The sequence below is a fragment of the Salvelinus fontinalis genome, chromosome 2 (assembly GCF_029448725.1).
Source record: "Salvelinus fontinalis isolate EN_2023a chromosome 2, ASM2944872v1, whole genome shotgun sequence".
In the NCBI taxonomy this organism is placed as follows: Eukaryota; Metazoa; Chordata; class Actinopteri; order Salmoniformes; family Salmonidae; genus Salvelinus; species Salvelinus fontinalis.
In genome coordinates, this window is record NC_074666.1 from 52,842,343 (window position 1) to 52,863,009 (window position 20,667).

At 46.8% G+C, this 20,667-nt stretch overlaps 1 protein-coding gene across 4 annotated transcripts in view; it reads left to right on the forward strand.

The window, feature by feature from the left end:
• Positions 1-19,570, forward strand: part of LOC129821029 (dihydropyrimidinase-related protein 3-like) — a 34,129-nt gene extending 14,559 nt beyond the window's left edge. For 2 of the 4 annotated variants that reach the window (XM_055878260.1, XM_055878243.1), the window contains exons 3-14: positions 590-774; positions 2,090-2,254; positions 3,531-3,592; positions 3,971-4,051; positions 4,807-4,875; positions 5,732-5,852; positions 6,995-7,151; positions 8,159-8,300; positions 9,039-9,209; positions 13,087-13,266; positions 16,175-16,349; positions 17,811-19,570. In XM_055878260.1, the coding sequence (XP_055734235.1) occupies positions 590-774; positions 2,090-2,254; positions 3,531-3,592; positions 3,971-4,051; positions 4,807-4,875; positions 5,732-5,852; positions 6,995-7,151; positions 8,159-8,300; positions 9,039-9,209; positions 13,087-13,266; positions 16,175-16,349; positions 17,811-17,905 (1,603 nt within the window). In that variant the 3' untranslated portion in view covers positions 17,906-19,570. The remainder of the gene's footprint in view (positions 1-589; positions 775-2,089; positions 2,255-3,530; positions 3,593-3,970; positions 4,052-4,806; positions 4,876-5,731; positions 5,853-6,994; positions 7,152-8,158; positions 8,301-9,038; positions 9,210-13,086; positions 13,267-16,174; positions 16,350-17,810) is intronic. The other 2 variants (XM_055878269.1, XM_055878251.1) reach the window with 1 other exon arrangement.
• The last annotated feature ends 1,097 nt before the right edge of the window (positions 19,571-20,667 follow it).

Here is a 20,667-nt window from a genome sequence, read left to right on the forward strand (position 1 = left end):
CCCTGCTCTTGGAAGGGCACTCTATTCCCCCCTTTCCTGTTCCCACTCGATCAGCCTATTAGGCCTTTTGTCCTGTGTGCTCCCAAAGAGGAGCTCTGATAGTTAAATCACCCGCAGGAAGGTTAGAGCTGCATACCAATTAAGCAGGCCAGACTAGCGTTGACCGGGCTGCTGCTACTGGCGCAGACAGACAGACACTGCCCTCTCCTCTCCTCTCCTCTGTCTGTCTGTCTGTCTGTCTGTCTGCCTGCCTGTCTGCCTGTCTGCCTGTCTGCCTGTCTGTCTGTCTGTCTGTCTGTCTGCACTGCAGCCCTCCAAGCTGCTGTTTGACATGCTCTAATGACTTTCATCCAATGTGTAAGGGTTGATAGTTTACTAATGTTGCCGGGTCACCGTTAGCTCTCCATTTGATTACCTTCACTGTACACCAGTCAGCCATGAGCCAAACTACATTTCTTATGATATGATAATATATTCATTTCAGTTTATTCATTAGCTATTCAGCTATTCATATCACAAATGTACGGCATTGTGTCAACTCACTGATACCCCTGCCCTGACGTGGCTTTTCTCCCTTCTAAACGTCCAGGCAGATTGGCGACAACCTGATCGTCCCAGGAGGGATCAAGACCGTCGAGGCCAACGGCAAGATGGTGATCCCCGGTGGCATTGACATCCACACCCACTTCCAGATGCCCTACCGGGGCACCACCACCGTAGATGACTTCTCCCAGGGATCCAAGGCTGCCCTGGCTGGGGGAACCACCATGATCGGTGAGCGGGAGGGACGGGGGCCATGGAGCATGTGTCTCTCACCGGGGGAGGTGGGTGGGAGGTCTGAGGGTATCACAGTAACAGACAGCAGGGGCCCCATAGGAGGGATTGTTGTAGTTAACTACCCTCATGACATGGAAAGACTCCTGTATCAATTACATCCATATTCATTAGGGCAATTCAACCATTTAGACAGAAAGTCTGAATCGTACTGTTTACTGTGTGTCTGTGGTTATTATCTGATTTTAGTTGAGAATTGAGGCAAGATTATAATCCACGCTACTCGGCTGTGGCAGTGTGAGATTGTAGACGAAACACAGCGTAGATTGTGAGGGGGCAGCCATGTGGCAGCTTTATCCATTGAGGAGGAGAGAGAGAGAGAAAGCCAGAGCACGAGATAAGGGGGGGGGGGGGGGGGTAGAGGGTCTCTGAGCTCTCCTAAATCAGCTAGTGTGGGCAGCAGTCCAGGGGACCACACAAAGGCCGTGGGGAGGGTGGGGGAACGAGGAGGGGCTAGGGGGGCGTACGTAGTGAAACACAAGTCCCGTGGAAATAGGCGAGCTGTGTGTGAGGCATCCCAGCCCAAGCTCCAAAAAATGGGCCGAACACACAGATGGAAGAGCTGGTAGATAGGAATGACTCACGATGACCAACTGGTACTGAACTGTCTGGTGTCTGTGGCCCTGTGAAGGCAGAACTGCCTCCAGCTCACTCATGCGCTCCATTAGCCTATTCACCCCTCCATTCACGTCTGCGACACAGAGTAACAAGCGATAAAGCCTCGGTCAGAGAGTCAACATAGTAAACAACATCTCTTTTCTTGGTTGCTGTTGACTCGAGATCGCATTATCACACTCAGAGGGATCTGGGGAGATTGGGCGGTCTTTAATTGGATCGGGAAGTGGTCAGGTGGTCAGGGCAGCAGGCGCATAGATTACATCAGAGACGATGGGGCATTTCTCTTCATCTCTTGAGCTGATCTGAGCCTCACACTAAAATGAACTGTGAAGTCGATGTAACCCAAGCACACACTCAGACATACAGACATTTCCATTGACGTCTGACATTGTATTGAAAGCCACTGGCAGAGGAGCCACTGGCATTGTGAGTTATATAACACAAACAGGACAAGCAGCACTAGTAACATCCTGTCTCTCCCTTTGTCACTCTCGCTCGCTCGCTCTGTCTGTCTGTCTGTCTGTCTGTCTGTCTCCCTCTCTCTCTCCCTCTCCCTCTCTCTCCCTCTCTCTCTCTCCCTCTCTCCTACACTCCCTAATCCATATCTCTCTATCTCTCCTTTCCTCCCTGCCTGCAGTGGACCATGTGATCCCAGAGCCGGGCAACAGTCTGATCGAGGCCTTTGAGCAGTGGAGGAGCTGGGCCGATGAAAAGACCTGCTGTGACTACTCCCTCCATGTGGACATCACCCACTGGAACGACAGCGTCAAGCAGGAAGTAGACACACTGCTCAAGGAGAAAGGTAATGCCCAGCCTCACACCGACAAGGGGACAGTCGGACAGTATATGGAAATGAAAGTGGATTTTATTTCAGTATGCTTGGGAGGAAACGCGTCCGCTACCAAAGGGTTAGGCAGGGTGCTGTTTATCACAAATATCTGTCAGTCTGAATATAAACTGGATGGAGAGGATCGTGCTGTTAAGTTTAGAGGTGAGGATCCATTGGGAATCCTCTTTGGATCCAGACAAAGAGTTAAGCCTCCTTAGAGAAAGTCCCTTAGTGCTGCTGCAGTGTAAGGGTTTACAGTCCCAGCACTGTATCTAGCAGACAGACGGACGTTCCGTCGGATGGATGGACAGACAGACAGGCAGACAGACAGCGCTATTATACCTAATCGAGATGAGCAGGGTTACTACTGGCAGAAGCCATGACAAGCGATCAGCAGTAGTGGTTTCCGCCTCCTCTTCCTCCTCCTCCTCCTCCTTGTCTCTGGCCCATAATCTCAGTCCGTCCCCCAGCCACATGCGTCCTGGTCCTGGCGTCCAGTCCGCTCCCAGGATCTGTGGTCCATACCTGTCCAAACCCAAACACCACTGTCCATCTGCAGGAGGGTGTGGTCCTCTGAGGGCTGAGGGGACCCTCTGTGGTTTCACGCCCAGCTAGATAACTCAGCCACAGGGCAGAGTGGACTGGCCCGTTAGGCCGCCCCAACACAGCCACAGTGTCCAGAGAGCAGAAGACAGGCCTCTTGGTGAATATTTTCGTGTCATATCACCAGTTGGCAACCCATCGCTTACCGGATGAATAGGCACTAATTCAGTGATCATTTTCTGGTAATGACAGTCAGGCCCTGAACTCCAGTCACTTTGGCTGAAGGGATACAGGCCTGACGAGGAATCATTGGTTGGGCTCCATGAAAAAACTGTCATTCTCACAGGACTGTTCTCACTTTGCGTTGTTTCTCTTTCTCCCTCTCTCTCTCCCTCTCTCTCTCTCTCTCTCTCTCTCTTTTCTCTCTCACTCTCTCTTTATTCTCTCTTTATCCCTCTCGCTCTCTCTTTTTGTTCTTCTTTCTCTCTCACGTTTTTCTCTCTTTATCTCTCTCTTTTCTCTCTCTCTATCGCTCTCTTTTTTCTCTCTTTATCTCGCTCTCTTTCTCTCTTTTCTCTCTCTATCGCTCTCTTTTTTCTCTTTCTCTCTCTCTTTCTCTTTCTCTCTTTTTTTCTCCTTTCTTTCTATTTTCTCTCTCTCTCTCTCACACTCTCACTCTCACTCTCTCTCACTCTCTCTCTCTCAGGTGTGAATTCTTTCCAGGTCTACATGGCCTATAAGGACTTCTACCAGATGAGCAACAGTGAGGTACAGTATGCTAAATAGCCTACAGCAACATACCATGTTGGTGAGCCCTGCTCGGCTCTGCTTGGCAAGCACGTGGATGACAGTCCCACCAGACTATAATCAATGGAAAAAATGACCATGTCTGCAAATCATGAGGCCTATATGGAGGCACTGTGGTAATGCTAGACTATTTTAGACTAGAGCAGCCCACGCAAGGCTAGTTTAGTCATGTTTTGTGACCACCCAGTAATTGGTAGTTTATTATAGCAGCCATCGTGTGGCTTCCTATGTGTGATCTGATGTGGGTGGACTGCGACCTTTCACCTTACTGTGTTATATTAATGTTTCTACTATGTTCCATTCATGTTTCTACTATGTTCTATGAATGTGTCTCTACAGCTGTATGAGATCTTTACCTTCCTGGGAGAGATGGGTGGCATTGTGCAGGTCCATGCTGAGAATGGAGAGATCATCGCCGAGGTAACCCACCTGTCACAACAACCACCCACCCCCCCTCCTCTCCTCCCTGGCTTAACCTTTGACCTTTATCACAGTGCATCACCATCCAGTCATACATTGTCCTGTTCCCCCAGACTAAAAAGACTCCCATAGATACTGTATCAAAAGGAAAGGGAAACGGTGAGGTTGAGAGGGGTTAGTGCAGGACACTGACAAGTAATGTTGTGGATGCGGTTTATGTTACTTTGTGTTAGGACTGACTGTAGGGTCCTGGGAGGGAGCTGGGTGAACCTTAATAGCTGGTTCTGATTCCCTCCGAGATTTAGAGTGTCTGGGATCTGTCTGGCGGGACTATAAAGCCTGCTTCCTCGCTGTCTGAGGCCCAGTATCATGTCCCAAAGTTACCCCAAAGCTGTCAAGGGTGAATATGAGGGTGAAAACCTCCATACAACAGTTAACCACTCACCACTTTCTCCCTGCCCGGGCATCTCTCCATGCAATGTGTTATTGATGCAGGGTTAGATACTGCCATATGTCTGTTTGTGGTGCTGGTGTGTGTGTGTGTGTGTGTGTGCATGCGTGCGTGAAGGTGGGCGGGCATGCGGGTGTGTACGCATGTGTGTGTGTGTGTGTGTGTGTGTGTGTGTGTGTGTGTGTGTGTGTGTGTGTGTGTGTGTGTGTGTGTGTGTGTGTGTGTGTGTGTGTGTGTGCGTGTGCCAGAGGCTGGGGTGAATTCGGATGAACACGGTTCTGCTGTCTGTCTGTCTGTCCCACAGGAGCAGGCACGCATACTGGAGATGGGAATCACTGGACCAGAGGGACACGTGCTGAGCAGGCCAGAGGAGGTGGGAAACTATCAAATCAAATCAAATGTATTTATATAGCCCTTCTTACATCAGCTGATATCTCAAAGTGCTGTACAGAAACCCAGCCTAAAACCCCAAACAGCAAGCAATGCAGGTGTAGAAGCACGGTGGCTAGGAAGAACTCCCTAGAAAGGCCAAAACCTAGGAAGAAACCTGGAGAGGAACCAGGCTATGAGGGGTGGTCAGTCCTCTTCTGGCTGTGCTGGGTGGAGATTATAACAGAACAGGGCCAAGATGTTCAAATGTTCATAAATGACCAGCATGGTCAAATAATAATAATCACAGTAGTTGTCGAGGTTGCAGCAAGTCAGCACCTCAGGAGTAAATGTCAGCTGGCTTTTCATAGCCGATTTCATAGTCTGTCTGTGTGTGTGTCTGTGCGTGTGTGTGTGTGCCAGCGGAATTGTGTGGAATCAGTAAGGTATGCATGCACGTTTGCACATCTGTTCGCTGACAAATACGGACCAAAAGTAAAATAAATGATATATAGAAAAAAATGCACTCTGGTAATTCTTCCAATTGTAATTATTGGAACAAACAAAACAATGTGATACCGCAGCACCACTAACAGAGTGGACCACAGCACCACTAACAGAGTGGAGCTTGGTCCCATATCAAAGCTGGCATTGCATCAGTGAGCATCTCCAGACTGGGTTACAGCAGAACACAAGTGCACTGGCAATAGGTGAGGTTGCCAGTCCAGGTTTAGTTGAATCTGTTCTTAGACTAATCGATTGTTCTATATGTGTCCGACTGCCTGCCTGTCCGTCTGTCCCTGTCTGCCTGCATGCATGCGTGTGTGTCACTGTATCCGTCGACCCCCCCCCCCATCCAGCTGGAGGCGGAGGCTGTGTTCCGTGCCATCACCATTGCCAGCCAGACCAACTGCCCCCTGTACGTGACCAGGGTCATGAGCAAGAGTGCTGCCGACATCATCTCACAGGCCAGGAAAAAAGGTACGCAGGTTCCCAGTGTGGCTGACTGGCATTGTGCTGCAATTAGCATGTCAATCAGGCAGCTGAATTCTATCTTTGAAAGTCACAGCGAATGCCTGGAAACAATATCCATCGTGTCAGAACACGAGAGCTACAGTATGTCCTTGGACCTGCGTGGGCCTCAAAGGTAGTGCAACTTCACCGCTGCCTCCGTAAGTCTTCTATTCTGTTGGAGGATAGGAATGCGCCTGTGCCCCTTATGTGGGGGCACAGGCCTCCCGGGTGGCGCAGTGGTCTAGGGCACTGCATCGCAGTGCTAGCTGCGCCACCAGAGTCTCTGGGTTCGCGCCCAGGCTCTGTCGCAGCCGGCCGCAACCGGGAGGTCCGTGGGGCGACGCACAATTGGCATAGCGTCGTCCGAGTTAGGGAGGGTTTGGCCGGTAGGGATATCCTTGTCTCAGTATGTAAAAATGTAATAAAAATGTATGCATTCTACTGTAAGTCGCTCTGGATAAGAGTGTCTGCTAAATGACTAAAATGTAAATGTGCTGATTGTGGTGTCTTGGTTCATGGTCTAGATTTACACCATAGGCCTGGTCTGGTCTAGTAGACAGACCGGCTAGAAGGAGGCCTGTTTTGAGAAGAATCCCTACCTTATTTACTGGGGTTCACCGTAGCAAACTGTCAGAAACCTGTCTCCGCCATTCATCACAGAGGAGCAGGGAGAGAGAGAGCGGGCCTGTTGTGCGTGGGGGAGAGGAAGATGGACACGTTTTGAGGAAGAGGCAGAGAGGGGAAAAATGCTGTTTGCATGTCCTCATGTAGGACGCATGTGAGGGTCGCCTGGCACGGAGATGTGGTCCCGGGAGGCCTTGCTTTCGTCCCTGGCTGACCCTGTTCCTCAGTGCTGACATCAGATGTGTCATGTCAGAGCCCAGAGAGAGAGACTCGCTTGGAGAACATCAGATCTTTACTACAAGCTATTTCAGCTGTTTCGCCAGACCTTTCAGTTAGATTCGATTATTCCTTTCATTCAAATGTGTTTATTAATGTGAGATCAACCTGGTAAGTGGGAGATTTAGTTAACGAGTGAGTACATTTTCAGGAGGATGACGCGACTTGATTCGATGTATCCTCACCCTGGGTGACCAACTTTCCCCCAGGTAACGTTGTGTTCGGCGAGCCAATCACGGCCAGCCTCGGGACTGACGGGACACACTATTGGAGCAAGAACTGGGCCAAGGCCGCCTCCTTTGTGACATCACCCCCACTCAGCCCGGACCCCACCACCCCGGACTACCTGAACACGTTACTGGCCAGGTAAAGAGCGCCCCCTGTTGACTGAATAACACTACACTAAGCTCACCTGTCCACGCTGCATCTGTCCTGTATGTGCTCTATGCAGTGGCGGATTTAGGTATAGGTGACATGTGCAGCCGCCCAGGGAGGCATTTTGCCGGGGGGAAATAATTTGCACGTTCGGTTTTCTATCGTTCATTTATTTGCACATGATGTCAATGATATCATGTCACCGTGTGGGACTGTGGGTCAATTAACCTTGTCGGAGTGGGCGCCCTGATTCTAGTTTGTTAGGCAGGCTACTGCCTGGGAAGGTCTCTGGGGAGGGGGGCGGGGGTAGGTTGACCTCTGGTCTCCCCACTGGAAGCCCGAGGTAGGGGGAATCTATCAAATCGCGCATCTTTAACTTTGTACAAATGCAATTAATAAAATGAGTCACACTACGAAATGCTACCAAATAAACCACAATTCATTCATAATACTGTGAATATATAGTTTCACAGACATATTGTTGCTGAAGGGGGGGGGGGGGTTCGCCCTGGGAGCCATACAAGCTAGAACAGCCACTGGCTCTATGACTTCATCCATCGCAAGCTGTGCGGGTTCTGGAGGCACTTCCAGCCTCATGATAGATAGTCTGATGGTTGCACAAGTGGGACTGTTTGTCTGCTAGGAAAGTTTGAGTGCTCTGTAAGAAAGGGAAGACATCGATAACTGATAGGAGGAGACCTTGGCACTTGACTCAGAGCAATTCACCTACTTTGTCTGTGCTACTCCAGCTAATTATGAACTTTTCCAGCTTTTCTATATCGAATAAACGGAAGGGATCACAAATCACAGCTAAAGCAAATCTTACCGGTCTGAGTTTACTCTTTTTAATCATCTCTCTCTCTCTCTCTCTCTCTCTCTCTCTCTCTCTCTCTCTCTCTCTCTCTCTCTCTCTCTCTCTCTCTCTCTCTCTCTCTCTCTCTCTCGCTCTCTCTTTTTCTCTCTCTCGCTCTCTCTCTTTCTCTCTCGCTCTCTCTCAGTGGTGACCTGAACGTGACTGGCAGTGCCCACTGCACCTTCAGCGTGGCCCAGAAGGCCATAGGGAAGGATGACTTCACTCAGATCCCTGAGGGCGTGAACGGAGTGGAGGAGAGGATGTCCCTCATCTGGGACAAGGCAGTGGTGAGGATGAGAGGATGGCTGGACCACTATCTGCATGGCACATGTCTATCTCTCTCTTTCTTTGGCTGCGTCTCAAATGGCACTCTATTCCCTTTATAAGGCCCATATAGCTCTCATCAAGAGTAGTGCACTGTATAGGGAATAGAGTGCCGTTAGCTTCACTACCTCTCACCGACCCTTTTTTTTACCTTGCTCCCTCTAACCCTCTTAGCTACTCTCTAAGTACCCCACTCCTTGAAATTTATGCTGCACTGTGTCCACAGTTCACCGCAGTTTCTCCTTTCTCCTCTTCCGTAATCCATCTGGTAGAGTGGTTTTGTGTTTCTACGAGTGCTCTTGTTTTCTCTCTCTCTATCTCTGGATCTGTCCCCCCGGCCCTTCACCCCCTTCACCCTGCTTAGAACAGTATAGATCTCTTCCTTTTCTCATTCTCGTTCTTGCTCTTTCATGTGCAAACAGACTTTGGTCTGTATTTATGGACAGCTGTGTTATGAATGAAAAGTTGTGGTGCTGCTTTGCCTCTGAAATTCAGATGAATTATTCACACTTAAGTCTCCCTTCAGGCAAAAACACATGGTCTCGGCACTAGCATTGACAGGAGCGTGCGTGTGTGTGTGTGTGCGTGTGCGCGTGTGTTCTTGCGTGAGACTACCAGAGTGCCCACGCCCACCAGTCAGCTGCAAAAGCATCTTTGCTTAGCTAGCATTTCACCGTTAGCATTTCTTCCGGTTCACTCAGACCACCGGCAAGATGGACGAGAACATGTTTGTTGCCGTGACGAGCACCAACGCCGCCAAGATCCTGAACCTGTACCCCCGCAAAGGCCGGGTTGCCGTGGGCTCCGACGCCGACCTGGTCATCTGGGACTCGGATGCTGTCCGCACCATCACCGCCAAGACGCACAACTCGGTAAGAGGTCAAAGGTCAAACATCTGTCAAATACATAAAAACGTACAATGACAATTGACATGGACTACATAGGCAAATACATAAAGGGGGTACACTGAATGAAAGGGACTGAATACGCCAAAGTCGAATAGTCCCTCATATAGGCAACATTTCAGCCACAATGTTCAATGAGCTTAAAGTCCATTTCACTTTTCATTGTAGCAGTCAGCACTCATCAAGGACATTCAGGTCACTGTGGTTTAACAGGACATGGAGGAGCAGTGCCTTTGACTTCTACTACCACAGATGTTCTGACAAACATTATAGCAGGCCTGGTGAGCTCTGGCTGGTGGTCATTGTGGACATTCAGTTCTGGTCTGAGAGCTGCGTAGCTGCAAAGGTAACATGGTTCTCCAGAGGAGTGTGAGACAGCGCGAGAGAAAGAGAGAGAGCGAGAGAGAAAAGCGCTGGCCTGCTCCCAGAGACAGTTCAGTTCCTCCTAAAATAACTCCCTGTAGACGTCCACAGCTACTAAAGCGCACACCATTGGCCCTTATGTTTGCTAGCCATGTTGTGAGCAGCCACCACTGTGTGTTGTTCAGCTCATCTCTCTTGTCCCTCGTCCCTAATCACAAGGACAGGGAGTGAAGCGTGGATCACACAGGAGCCCAGAGAATACAGAGCAGTACAGGGTTAAACAGAGGATGTGTCCACTCAGGAAATCAAGCCTTCTGCACTTCCTCCTGCAGCCACAGAGATTGAGGGAACGAGAGACAGACCTAAGAGAAAAGCAGTGGAGTCCGATGAAGAGGTGTGGAGAGAAAGAAAAACAGAGGGAGAGAGAGAGAGAGAGAACGAAAAAAAGAGAGGGAGAGAAAGAAAGAGCTGGAAAAAGATTGGACATGTTTTCAGTGATTTTTCCACTTGTAGAAAATATACAGCGAGACCAAAGGTTCTTACAGAATGATGTCACCTTCTCATTTCCTGTGTGTAGCCCCTCCAGACAACAGAACAGCACACAAGAACACATAACATAAGAACTGGGGCTCCTGTCCATGTTTATAATAGCTACAGTGATCTATTGTACACAGTAGTTCAGCGCTTTATACCATTATATCTGTGTATCCCTCCCTCCTTAGTAAATACAAGTATCCTCAGTTATCTGAAATGTTTTGATTCTGGTTAGCTTTGTTTATGTTGTTGCACAGAGAGCCAGGCCATGACATCATACTTGGCAGGCCTTATGTCCTGTCCTGGGCTGAATCTGGAACACGCTAAAACACCAGGGCCGTGTGCACAGGAACAAACTGACAATGGGGGGGGGGGGGGGGACAGAACGATAGATGGAGGAAGAGAGTTTAGTGGCAGGAGTATAGAGGGAGGGGGAAATGGATCAGGGAGAACGAGCGAGAGTGAAAGGGAGTAGGAAAAAAGTGGGAGAGAAAGTGAGACAGAGAGAAGAAGGAAAGAGAGAAAGTGCAAGAACGAGAGAGAACGGGTAGAGTGATGCTTGGATTCATTAGCCCCAGCTGTGCGATGGCAGCTGTTTGTCTTTGTATGCCAAATAGAGGCGTATGAGAAACAGGCCGACTGGATGATGAGGAATGAAGAGGAGGAGGAGCAGGAGGGTTATTTCTCTCTCTTCTCACACAGATGTTGTTCATTAAGGCAGAACCATGGTCTCATCTCTACAGAGACGGCGTGCCCAGCCGCCTGCCAACCCGCCTCCTCTTTTCCTCTGTCCTCCCAGCCAAACTGGGCCTGTGTGTCCATGACTCCACTCATCTCTGCCTCAATAGGCTCTCTGTCTCAAAACAACACATAGAATTGACAAACAAACAAACCAAAACAATGGCAAAAAACACAAAGTTCTTTCCACAGGGCTGTGGGGTGAGACAGGGATGCAGCTTAAGCCCCACCATCTTCAATATATATATCAACGAATTGGCGAAGGCACTAGAACAGTCTGCAGCACCCGGCCTCATCCTACTAGAATCAAATGTCTACTGTTTGCTGATGATCTGGTACTTCTGTCCCCAACCAATGAGGACTTACAGCAGCACCTAGATCTTTTGCAAAGATTCTGGCAGACCTGGGTCTGACAAAGCTGTGAACGAGCTTAGAGACAAGGCAAGAACGGCCTTCTATGCTATCAAATAGAAGATAACATTTGACATACCAATTAGGATCTGGTTAAAAATACTTGAATCAGTTATAGAACCCATTGCACTTTGTGGTTGTGAGGTCTGGGGTCTGCTCACCAACCAAGAATTCACGAAAATGGGACAAACACCAAATTGAGACTCTGCGTGCAGAATTCTGCAAAAATATAATCCGTGTACAACGTAAAACACCAAATAATGCACGCAGAGCAGAATTAGGCCGATACCTGCTAATGATCAAAATCCAGAAAAGAGACGTTAAATTCTACAACCACCTAAAAGGAAGCGATTCCCAAACCTTCCATAACAAAGCCGTCACCTACAAAGAGATGAACCTGGAGAAGAGTCCCCTAAGCAAGCTGGTCCTGGGGCTCTGTTCACAAACACAAACAGACCCCACAGAATCCCAGGACAGCAACACAATTAGACTCAACCAAAATATTATTACTTGACACATTGTAAAGAATTAACAAAAAAAAATGAGCAAACTAGAATGCTATTTGGCTCTAAACAGAGAGTACACAGTGGCAGAATACCTGACCATTGTGACTGACCCAAACTTAAGGAAAGCTTTGACTATGTACAGACTCAGTGAGCATAGCCTTGCTTTTGAGAAAGGCCGCCATAGGCAGACCTGGCTCTCAAGAGAAGACCTGCTATGTGCACACTGCCCACAAAATGAGGTGGGAACTGAGCTGCACTTCCTAACCTCTTGCTCAGTGTATGACCATATTAGAGACACATATTTCCCTCACATTACACAGATCCACAAAGAATTTGAAAACAAACCCAATTTTGATATACTCCCATTTCTACTGGGTAAAATACCATAGTGTGCCATCACAGCAGCAAGATTTGAAAAGGGCAACCAGTGAAGAACAAACACCATTGTAAATACAACCCATATTTATGTTTATTTATTTTCCCTTTTGTACATTAACTACTTGCACATAATATGACATTTGAAATGTCTTTATTCTTTTGGAACTTTTGTGATTGTAATGTTTAATGTTCATTTTTATGGTTTATTTCACTTTTGTTTATTGTCTAGTTCACTTGCTTTGGCAATGTTAACAAATGTTTCCCATGCCAATAAGAGGCTTAAATTAAATTGAATTGAAATTTAATGGCCTCTCGTCAGACCAGTTTAATGAGCAAAACATCCAAGTCTGATTAGCTTTAGTGGAATTTGCCATCTCTATCGGAATTAGCCTGTCGGCTCATAATGTGGTGCGTAGCCATGGGGTCATGCGTTTCAGAGTCCCTGTTTATTTTGCCGTACTTGATCATCTCAGTCCACAAAGACACACTGATGTAAACTACTGTAAACTCTTCGGCTCCATTTGTTTCAGACGAGTGACTAATGTCAGACTGCAGAAAACTGGAAATAATTGCGTTGACGTTGGAGCCGGTTGCTTCTGCACCGCTGTACTGTCATTTCCTCAGTTTGGTAACTCCCGAGAGAGAGGCCTTGCAGCTGCTCATCATTTGTATTACTGGGTTGTGTTGTGAATGGCTAAAGTTAGGTCATCTCTACAGTAAGGCAGTCTACAGTAAGGCAGCATAACGGACTGTACTAACTGGGGTGCAACGGGGGGGGGACAAGGCTTGATAAATCTAAAGTTTTTGTTGTGATTTTGTCCTCTCTTTTGTTGGCCTAACACCACTGATCATAGTCATACAATATCAAGTTGAAGTATAATGTGTGTGTGTGTCTGTGTTTGTGTGTTTTCCAGGCTGCTGAGTTCAACGTGTTTGAGGGCATGGAGCTGCGTGGTTCCCCCTCGGTGGTGATTTGCCAGGGGAAGCTGGTGCTGGAGGATGGGAACCTGCACGCCATCTCCGGGGTCGGTCGCTTCATCCCATGCACCCCCTTCCCAGACTTTGCCTACAAGCGCATCAAGGCCAGGAAGCAGGTAAAAGATGCTAGCGTCTCTCTCCTTACTTCTGTCTAGTCAGAATCTACTGTACTCTAAGGCTGTGTTGACACAGGCATCCCAATTCTGATCTTTTGACCAATTATGGGCAAAAGATCTGATCTGATTGGTCAAAAGACCAATTAGTGGCAAAATATCAGAATTGGGCTGCCTGTATAGACACAGCCTAAGTCTGTCTCCCCTTTGTAAAAGTATTAAACAATATACAAGTATTTCCAATGAACATATTCCCAACTCTTCAGTTCTGTCTTATGTTTTATGCGGATTGTTTGTTACATGCCAGAGTGTTGCTATGTGACACTGAGCCAAGGTAAAGGACTGTGAGGACTGTGAGGTATGTGAGGCAGTGGAGGCTGCTGAGGGGAGGACGGCTCATAATAATGGCTGGAATTGAGTGAAAGGAACGGTATCAAACACATGAAAAAAAAAAGATACATGTCCTTGATACCGTACCATTAACTCCATTCCGGACATTATCATGAGCCGTTCCTCCCCTCAGCAGCCTCCACTGGTATGAGGTGTGTGAAGTACAGTATTTGAAGACTGCAAGGTCTGTGAGGTCCGCGAGTTGCGGACATCTGGAAGTGTTTTCTCAGTGGTTAGGGATTAATCAGGACTAATCTGATGTAGAGCTGAGATGAGCCATCCAGAACCCACAAACATGGAAGATGTCAGTGCGGCTTTACTTTCAAGGCGGTTTAGCTTTGCGCAAATACATGCTGCTGCTGTGGCTCAGCCTATGCCACACATCATCAGACATGCCGTCAATCTCAATGTACATACTGAAATGGTAATCCATAGCAGTGTGTCCAATGGAGACAGACTGCACTTATATATCTCAGCTGTTTTCACACCAACCCGTACCGCAATCTCAATCGCACCCCACACTGCCCTTTCCCACCTGGACAAAAGGAACACCTATGTGAGAATGCTATTCATTGACTACAGCTCAGCGTTCAACACCATGGTGCCCTCAAAGCTCATCACTAAGCTAAGGACCCTGGGACTAAACACCTACCTCTGCACCTGGATCCTGGACTTCCTGACGGGCCGCCCCCAGGTGGCGAGGGTAGGTAACAACACATCTGCCACACTGATCCTCAACACTGAGGCCCCTCAGGGGTGCGTGCTCAATTCCCTCCTGTACTCCCTGTTCACCCACGTCTGCGTGGCCAAGCATGACTCCAACACCATCGTTAAGTTTGCTGACGACACAATGATTGTAGGCCTGATCACCGACACTGATGAGACAGCCTATAGGGGGGAGGTCAGAGACCTGGCAGTGTGGTGCCAGGACAACAACCTCTCCCTTAATGTGAGCAAGACCCAGGAGTAAGACAAAGGAGCTGGTCGTGGACTACAGGAAAAGGAAGGCCGAACAGGCCCCCATTCACGTCGATGGGGCTGTACTGGACCGGGTCGAGAGTTTCAAGTTCCTTGGTGTCCACATCACCAACAAACTATCATGTTCCAAACACACCAAGACAGTCATGAAGACGGCACGACAACACCTTTTCCCCCTCAGGGGACTGAAAAGTTTGTTACCACACGGCAAGCGGAACCGGATCGTCAAGTCTAGGTCCGAAAGGCTCCTTAACAGCTTCTTCCCCCAAGCCATAAGACTGCTGAACAGTTAATCAAATGGCCATCCGGACTATTTACATTGAACCCCCCCCCCCCCCCCCTTTGTTTTTACACTGCTGCTACTCGCTGTTTATTATCTATCCCTAGTCACTTTACCACTACCTACATGTACAAATTACCCCGACTAACCTGTACCCGCGCACACTGACTCGGTACTGTCATTCCCTGTATATATTCCCTTGTTATTGTTATTTTATTGTGTTACTTTTATTTTATTTTATTTTTTACTTACGTTTCTTTGGTAAATATTTTCTTAACCCTATTTCTTGAACTGCATTGTTGGTTAAGGGCTTGTAAGTAAGCATTTCACGAATACGCCTGTTGTATTCGGCGCATGTGACAAATAACATTTGATTTGATTGTGTACACATAGGACGTCTGTCCTCTGGCAGTCGCTCTGGTGTTAGCTATAACAGCAATACATTATGGGCTGGATGCATGTCTGTCTGTCTGTTTCCAGGCTTCGGGGGCATAATAGGAAGTCTGTCTCCCCAATTGGAAGGCACAAGATAAAAATAGCATTCAGAGTGTGTAACGCAGATGGGAATTGCCAGAAAATGCGGTAATGGTGTCTTAACTACCTCTCTGGGTGATCTCACGTATCCTTTTGATGTAGGTGCTGGAGAATGGGGGGATTGAACGAGGGGATGGGGATGTTTGAGAGAGAAGTATTACGTCAGACTTGAGGGTTCACCTCAGGGGAGTTGGCTGTTGGCTGTGGGTTGTATACTGTAACGACTGACTGCCAGTTAGAACCCTCTCCACAGAGGGTTCTAAATGGAACCAAAAAGGGTTCTACCTGGAACCAAAAAGGGTTATCCTATGGGGACAGCCGAAGAACCTTTTTGGAACAATTTTTTCTAAGAGTGTAGCTCAGCTTCCAGGAATTCCTCAGTCACATAATCCTAGGACAGAGGACAGAAGCTTGCATGTCAAATAAGAACAGTGTCTCAGTCTGCAGTACGTCTGTCTGTCAGTAAATCTGGAAGTGCTTTCCTTAGGAAAACACCGAGTGAAATATGCATTTTGATTCAGGCACAATGCGTTCTACAAACAAACCCATGAATCAAATTATAAACAGGCATTGTCTTGGAGAACTGTTGTAAACTTACCAACAGAAATGATACCCAATTCATCTCTCTTTCTCTCCTTCTTTATCTCGTTCCCTCCTTCTTCCTCTCACTTTCTCTTTCTCTACCTCTCCACCCCCCCCCTCCTTTCCCCCCTCCCCCCTCTCTCTCAGCTGGCAGTCCTGCGGGCAGTGCCCAGGGGCATGTATGATGGCCCCGTGTCTGACTTCTCGCCTATGTCCCGTGGCGGTACCCCCTCAGCGTCTGCCCGCACCTCCCCCACCAAGCAGCCCGTGAGGAACCTCCACCACTCGGCCTTTAGCTTAGCAGGTAACCCTGCGCAACGCGGTGAGCTTCAGCAACCTTTTCATTTACCCATCTGTCTTCCCATACCTTGCCGTCATAGGAAGTACCAGGAACCTGACACACACACACACGCTCAACAACAGTCAACAATGACACATTACAATGCAATTCACGCTTGATATGTTGCCATGGTCGACTTTGCCATTTGTCTGCGGAATATTAAATAGCCTTCGGGTGAAATCTGACATTTTACCATAATCAAATGTTCTGCCTTCATGATTTGTTTGAGGTAATAAATGCACACAGCACAAGACATTTGTCCTCCAGCCATCTTGGTACTTCCAGACAGTGCTCTATATGTTTCTCAAGTCTTTTTGTTATCTTTAAAAAAAAAATTTTTTTTTTACATTGGTTGATTTAATTCATTTCAGCTTGATGCAGCTTTGTCTTGGTTCTCTCTCTCTCTCCCTCTCTCTGTATGCATCTTAATTCAACTACAGTATGTTCTAAGATTTCCGTCCAGACATCTGGCATCTCACTTTCGTAGTTGTTGTCTGTTTAATGAAGCTCGTCTAATGAGCGGGTACAATGAGGCTGATGATAATGGATGTGTCAAAAGTTCGCTCACATAACCAATAGCAGAGCTTAGTGGAGCGTTGAGTGACAGTGCGATTACATACATCTGCAACCTCTTTTCAAAGTACAACCTTTGAGGGAGGAGCCAAATAAACAATAGTTTAACAGGAATAGTTGATGTGTGATGCACTGATGCAGGAGGAGGGAGGGTGACCTGCGTTGGAAAGTATTTCCCCATGGCTGTAGTCTAGTGGGGGTTTATTCCATTCATCCCCATCGTTCCCAGAAAGCCAGAGAGCCTGCTTTCCTTTCCTAGGCTGTGTGTTTATAAACCAGACCTGGCCTATTCTCTCCTTCTGGCTTCCAAGATAATCCCCTGTTCGAATACTACCCACTCACTCTGGGAATAAATACCCCTATCGTCCACATCCAGTACATGCAAGAGCACATGCACATATACCCGCGTACACACACACACACAAACGTAACACACACATGCGCGCGCACACACAGACGCAAACACACGCACACTCACAGGACTCTGCAGAATAGGGCTTCATCTCACCAGCCACAGGGTTGATATACTTCTCTGTCTCCAGATGTGAAGTAACCTTGGCCGTGTTTCGTGCAGAGAGGATGTGGTAGAGTTCTACAGTGTAAAACACTAGACCCTGGCCCGAAGAGAGTGTACGACTTAAAACAGTAGGCGTAAATCTCTCCTTGTCCATTATGCCAATTTAATCCAGGGCTAATCCCAATCCCGTTGGCGGTCGAAAAAGGGATTTATTCCAGAGGTCGCCAAGGAGTGCCAAGGTCGCGTCGCCTGGTTGGTTTGTCTCATGACGAACGCTAGTTGCTAGTGGAGAAACTGGCTTTGTTGAGGGGCATCTGTAAGAGACAGCGCTAAGTCATGTATGTCTGTGTCAGGTCCCCCCACCACAGAGGATCTCCCCATCCGGCCAGCGGGACGCCGCATCGTAATCCCCCCCGGTGGTCGCTCCAACATCACATCCCTTAGCTAAGAGGTTGAACCAGGATCGAGACCAGTCAGAAGATGACAACAGCCACTGGGAGAAGACGGAGACATGATTAGTTACAAGTTAAGAGTTGAGCAAAACACTGAATCCTCATGCCTTACCAGCCACAATGCTACCTGCTTAAGCTTCTAAAGCACCGTTTTCCTCCTCCTAGGGAATTGCAGGTCAGTCACTAGAACAATAGGTTCATTTGAAGGATATTTGTCAAAACCTTTACACAAAGATTGAATTTGTACGCCGTGGAATTACATGAGCATGGTCATAACCAGAATATAGGTAATCAATGTGTATTACTGTCCCTTACTGTCAACATTAGTAGTTGTTTTAACTGTGCATGGACCGTTTCGGTTCTACTCTGAATCCATAATATAGTTAAATGAACCTCATGATAACTGTCATGACCAGTGACCACAGTGTTCTGATGCCTGTTCCCTAGGACAAGTAATACTGCTTTTCTCATAGCAATTCTTAGTTTTTTTTTCTTCCATCACGTTCTCGGCTTTCAATGTCACCCTTTTTGAGTGCTAGTCTGCAGATATACAGTAGTTCGCTAGCGGTGTAATAATAACATGCAGTAACATCCATTACTGATAGGTGGCACTGTGAGTATGTATGGTAGATGTAACGTAGCTTTGTGAATGATGTTGTCGCTGGCTCCCTGGGTTGTTGAACCAGAAGTGATAGTCATTTAATGATAAAAAAAAATAAACTAGATAAAAAACACAGCTGGTAATAAAGATATTTTGTAAACATGTAATAGCATGTTGGTAGAAGTGGTTGTCAGGTTAATTTCCCCTTGCGCTCTGCTCCATCCTGGCTGTAGATTCCATTGAGAAACCGTCCTTTGCCATTGCTTCAAGCTTAATGCCTGTTCCTATACATACCGTTTAGCAAGTCATCTGGGGGGGTAAAAGGAAAATGCGCAAGAAGTACCAAGCTCAACTTCCATGGCCTGGGTCGTGAAATTGTAATTCTGAGCTTTGTGAACATTACTACATAAAGAAAATGAAATGATTAAAAGTAACAAACCTGATTTGAAATAACAGTAATTCACCTCTGTCTTTTATTTTTTTTATTTTCATGGCAATGTGGGATCTCGTTTTGAAGCAGCAGACCATCGTAACCTGCATTCAAGAACATAACATTGAAACGTAATGTCGTGCTGTTTTAAATCTCAACACTCTGAGAGTCTCCACATTTCTGTACACTCTACCTGACTGACAGCCCTTAGTTTGGTAACTAACACCAAGGGGAAGACAGACACGCTTAACCCTGGGTCACTCTCTTTCACAATTCTTTTATATGCGTCTGTTTGGTCTACCTGTCCCAGACAAGGCAGGGGATATGTTTTCAGAAAGAGGCGAGGAGGACGAGGAGAGCTTTATTTTTGCTATCCCAATCAGCTGAGGAAGAGGTTGTGAGGAGGTCATTGTGTTTTAATGAGTGATGGCGTAGAACTTCAAGCCATCCAAGTGGTGATTATATTTATGTTAGTTTGACTTGATCTTTGTTATTGTTTTTTTTAGGTTCTTTTTTTTTTTTTTTTTACTGTTGTATCAAAACCCAGAGAAGGCAGGTAATAAAATAAAAAACGTTGAGGTGTGATGTGGTGTTATGAACTGTTCCTGAATAAACATGAGTTGCAACTGACTGACTGTCACTCTTTTATCTTTCAATCTACATTATAGTAGAAATAAAAAATATATACCTTTTTAAAACTTCTTCAGGATCGGTGGGTCCCCCACGGGACGGTTCAGCTAACGTAGGATAATGCGATTAGCATGAGGTTGTAAGTAACAAGAACATTTCCCAGGACATAGACATATCTGATATTGGCAGAAAGCTTAAATTCTTGTTAATCTAGCTGCACTGTCCAATTTACAGTAGCTATTACAGTGAAATAATACCATGCTATTGTCCGAGGAGAGTGCACAGTTATGAACTTGAAAAGTTATTCATAAACCAATTAGGCACAATTGGGCAGTCATGATACAAAATGTTGAACATATATGCAATGGTTCATTGGATCAGTCTAAACCTTTTCACGTACACTGCTGCCATCTAGTGGCCAAAATCTAAATTGCACCTGGGCTGGAATATACATTATGGCCTTTCTCTTGCATTTCAGAGATGATGGTACATAAAAAAGGTTGGTTTTTTCTTTGTATTTTCTTTTACCAGATCTCATGTGTTATATTCTCCTACATTCATTTCACATTTACACAATCTTCAAAGTGTTCTCTCATAGAAATTGGATGTGTAGTCCTGACAGTTAATAGTACTAATAATACTGACAGTATTATTGCTGTTCCAGTATATTACATTTCTATCTGCACAATTCTGGATTCATACTTCCATTGTTTTGGGGATTTCCCATTTTCTGACCCATTGTTAATCCTGGCAGTAAACTTGTCACCGCTCTGTTATCATTTTTCTATTTTATAGCCAGTTAAAGTATCATGACATCACTTTTGATGACTGTCATTATGAAAAACTGAGAAGATTGCTTCTATAACACGCCATCTCCGTCTGGAGTGGGAGATAGTCAGCATTATTTTACAAACACGGCCAGTTCACAAGGACTTCTTGGCATTGTATATAAACCCTCCCAAGATAATGTAGTTGTCACTGGCCAGTTAGTTTCTACAGTATGTGCATTTACAACAGATGAGCTTGTGTGGGGGAGAGAGAGGCTCTTTGAGGAGAAATCCAAAATAAGTCCACTGTTATTCTTATCGTATGTGTAC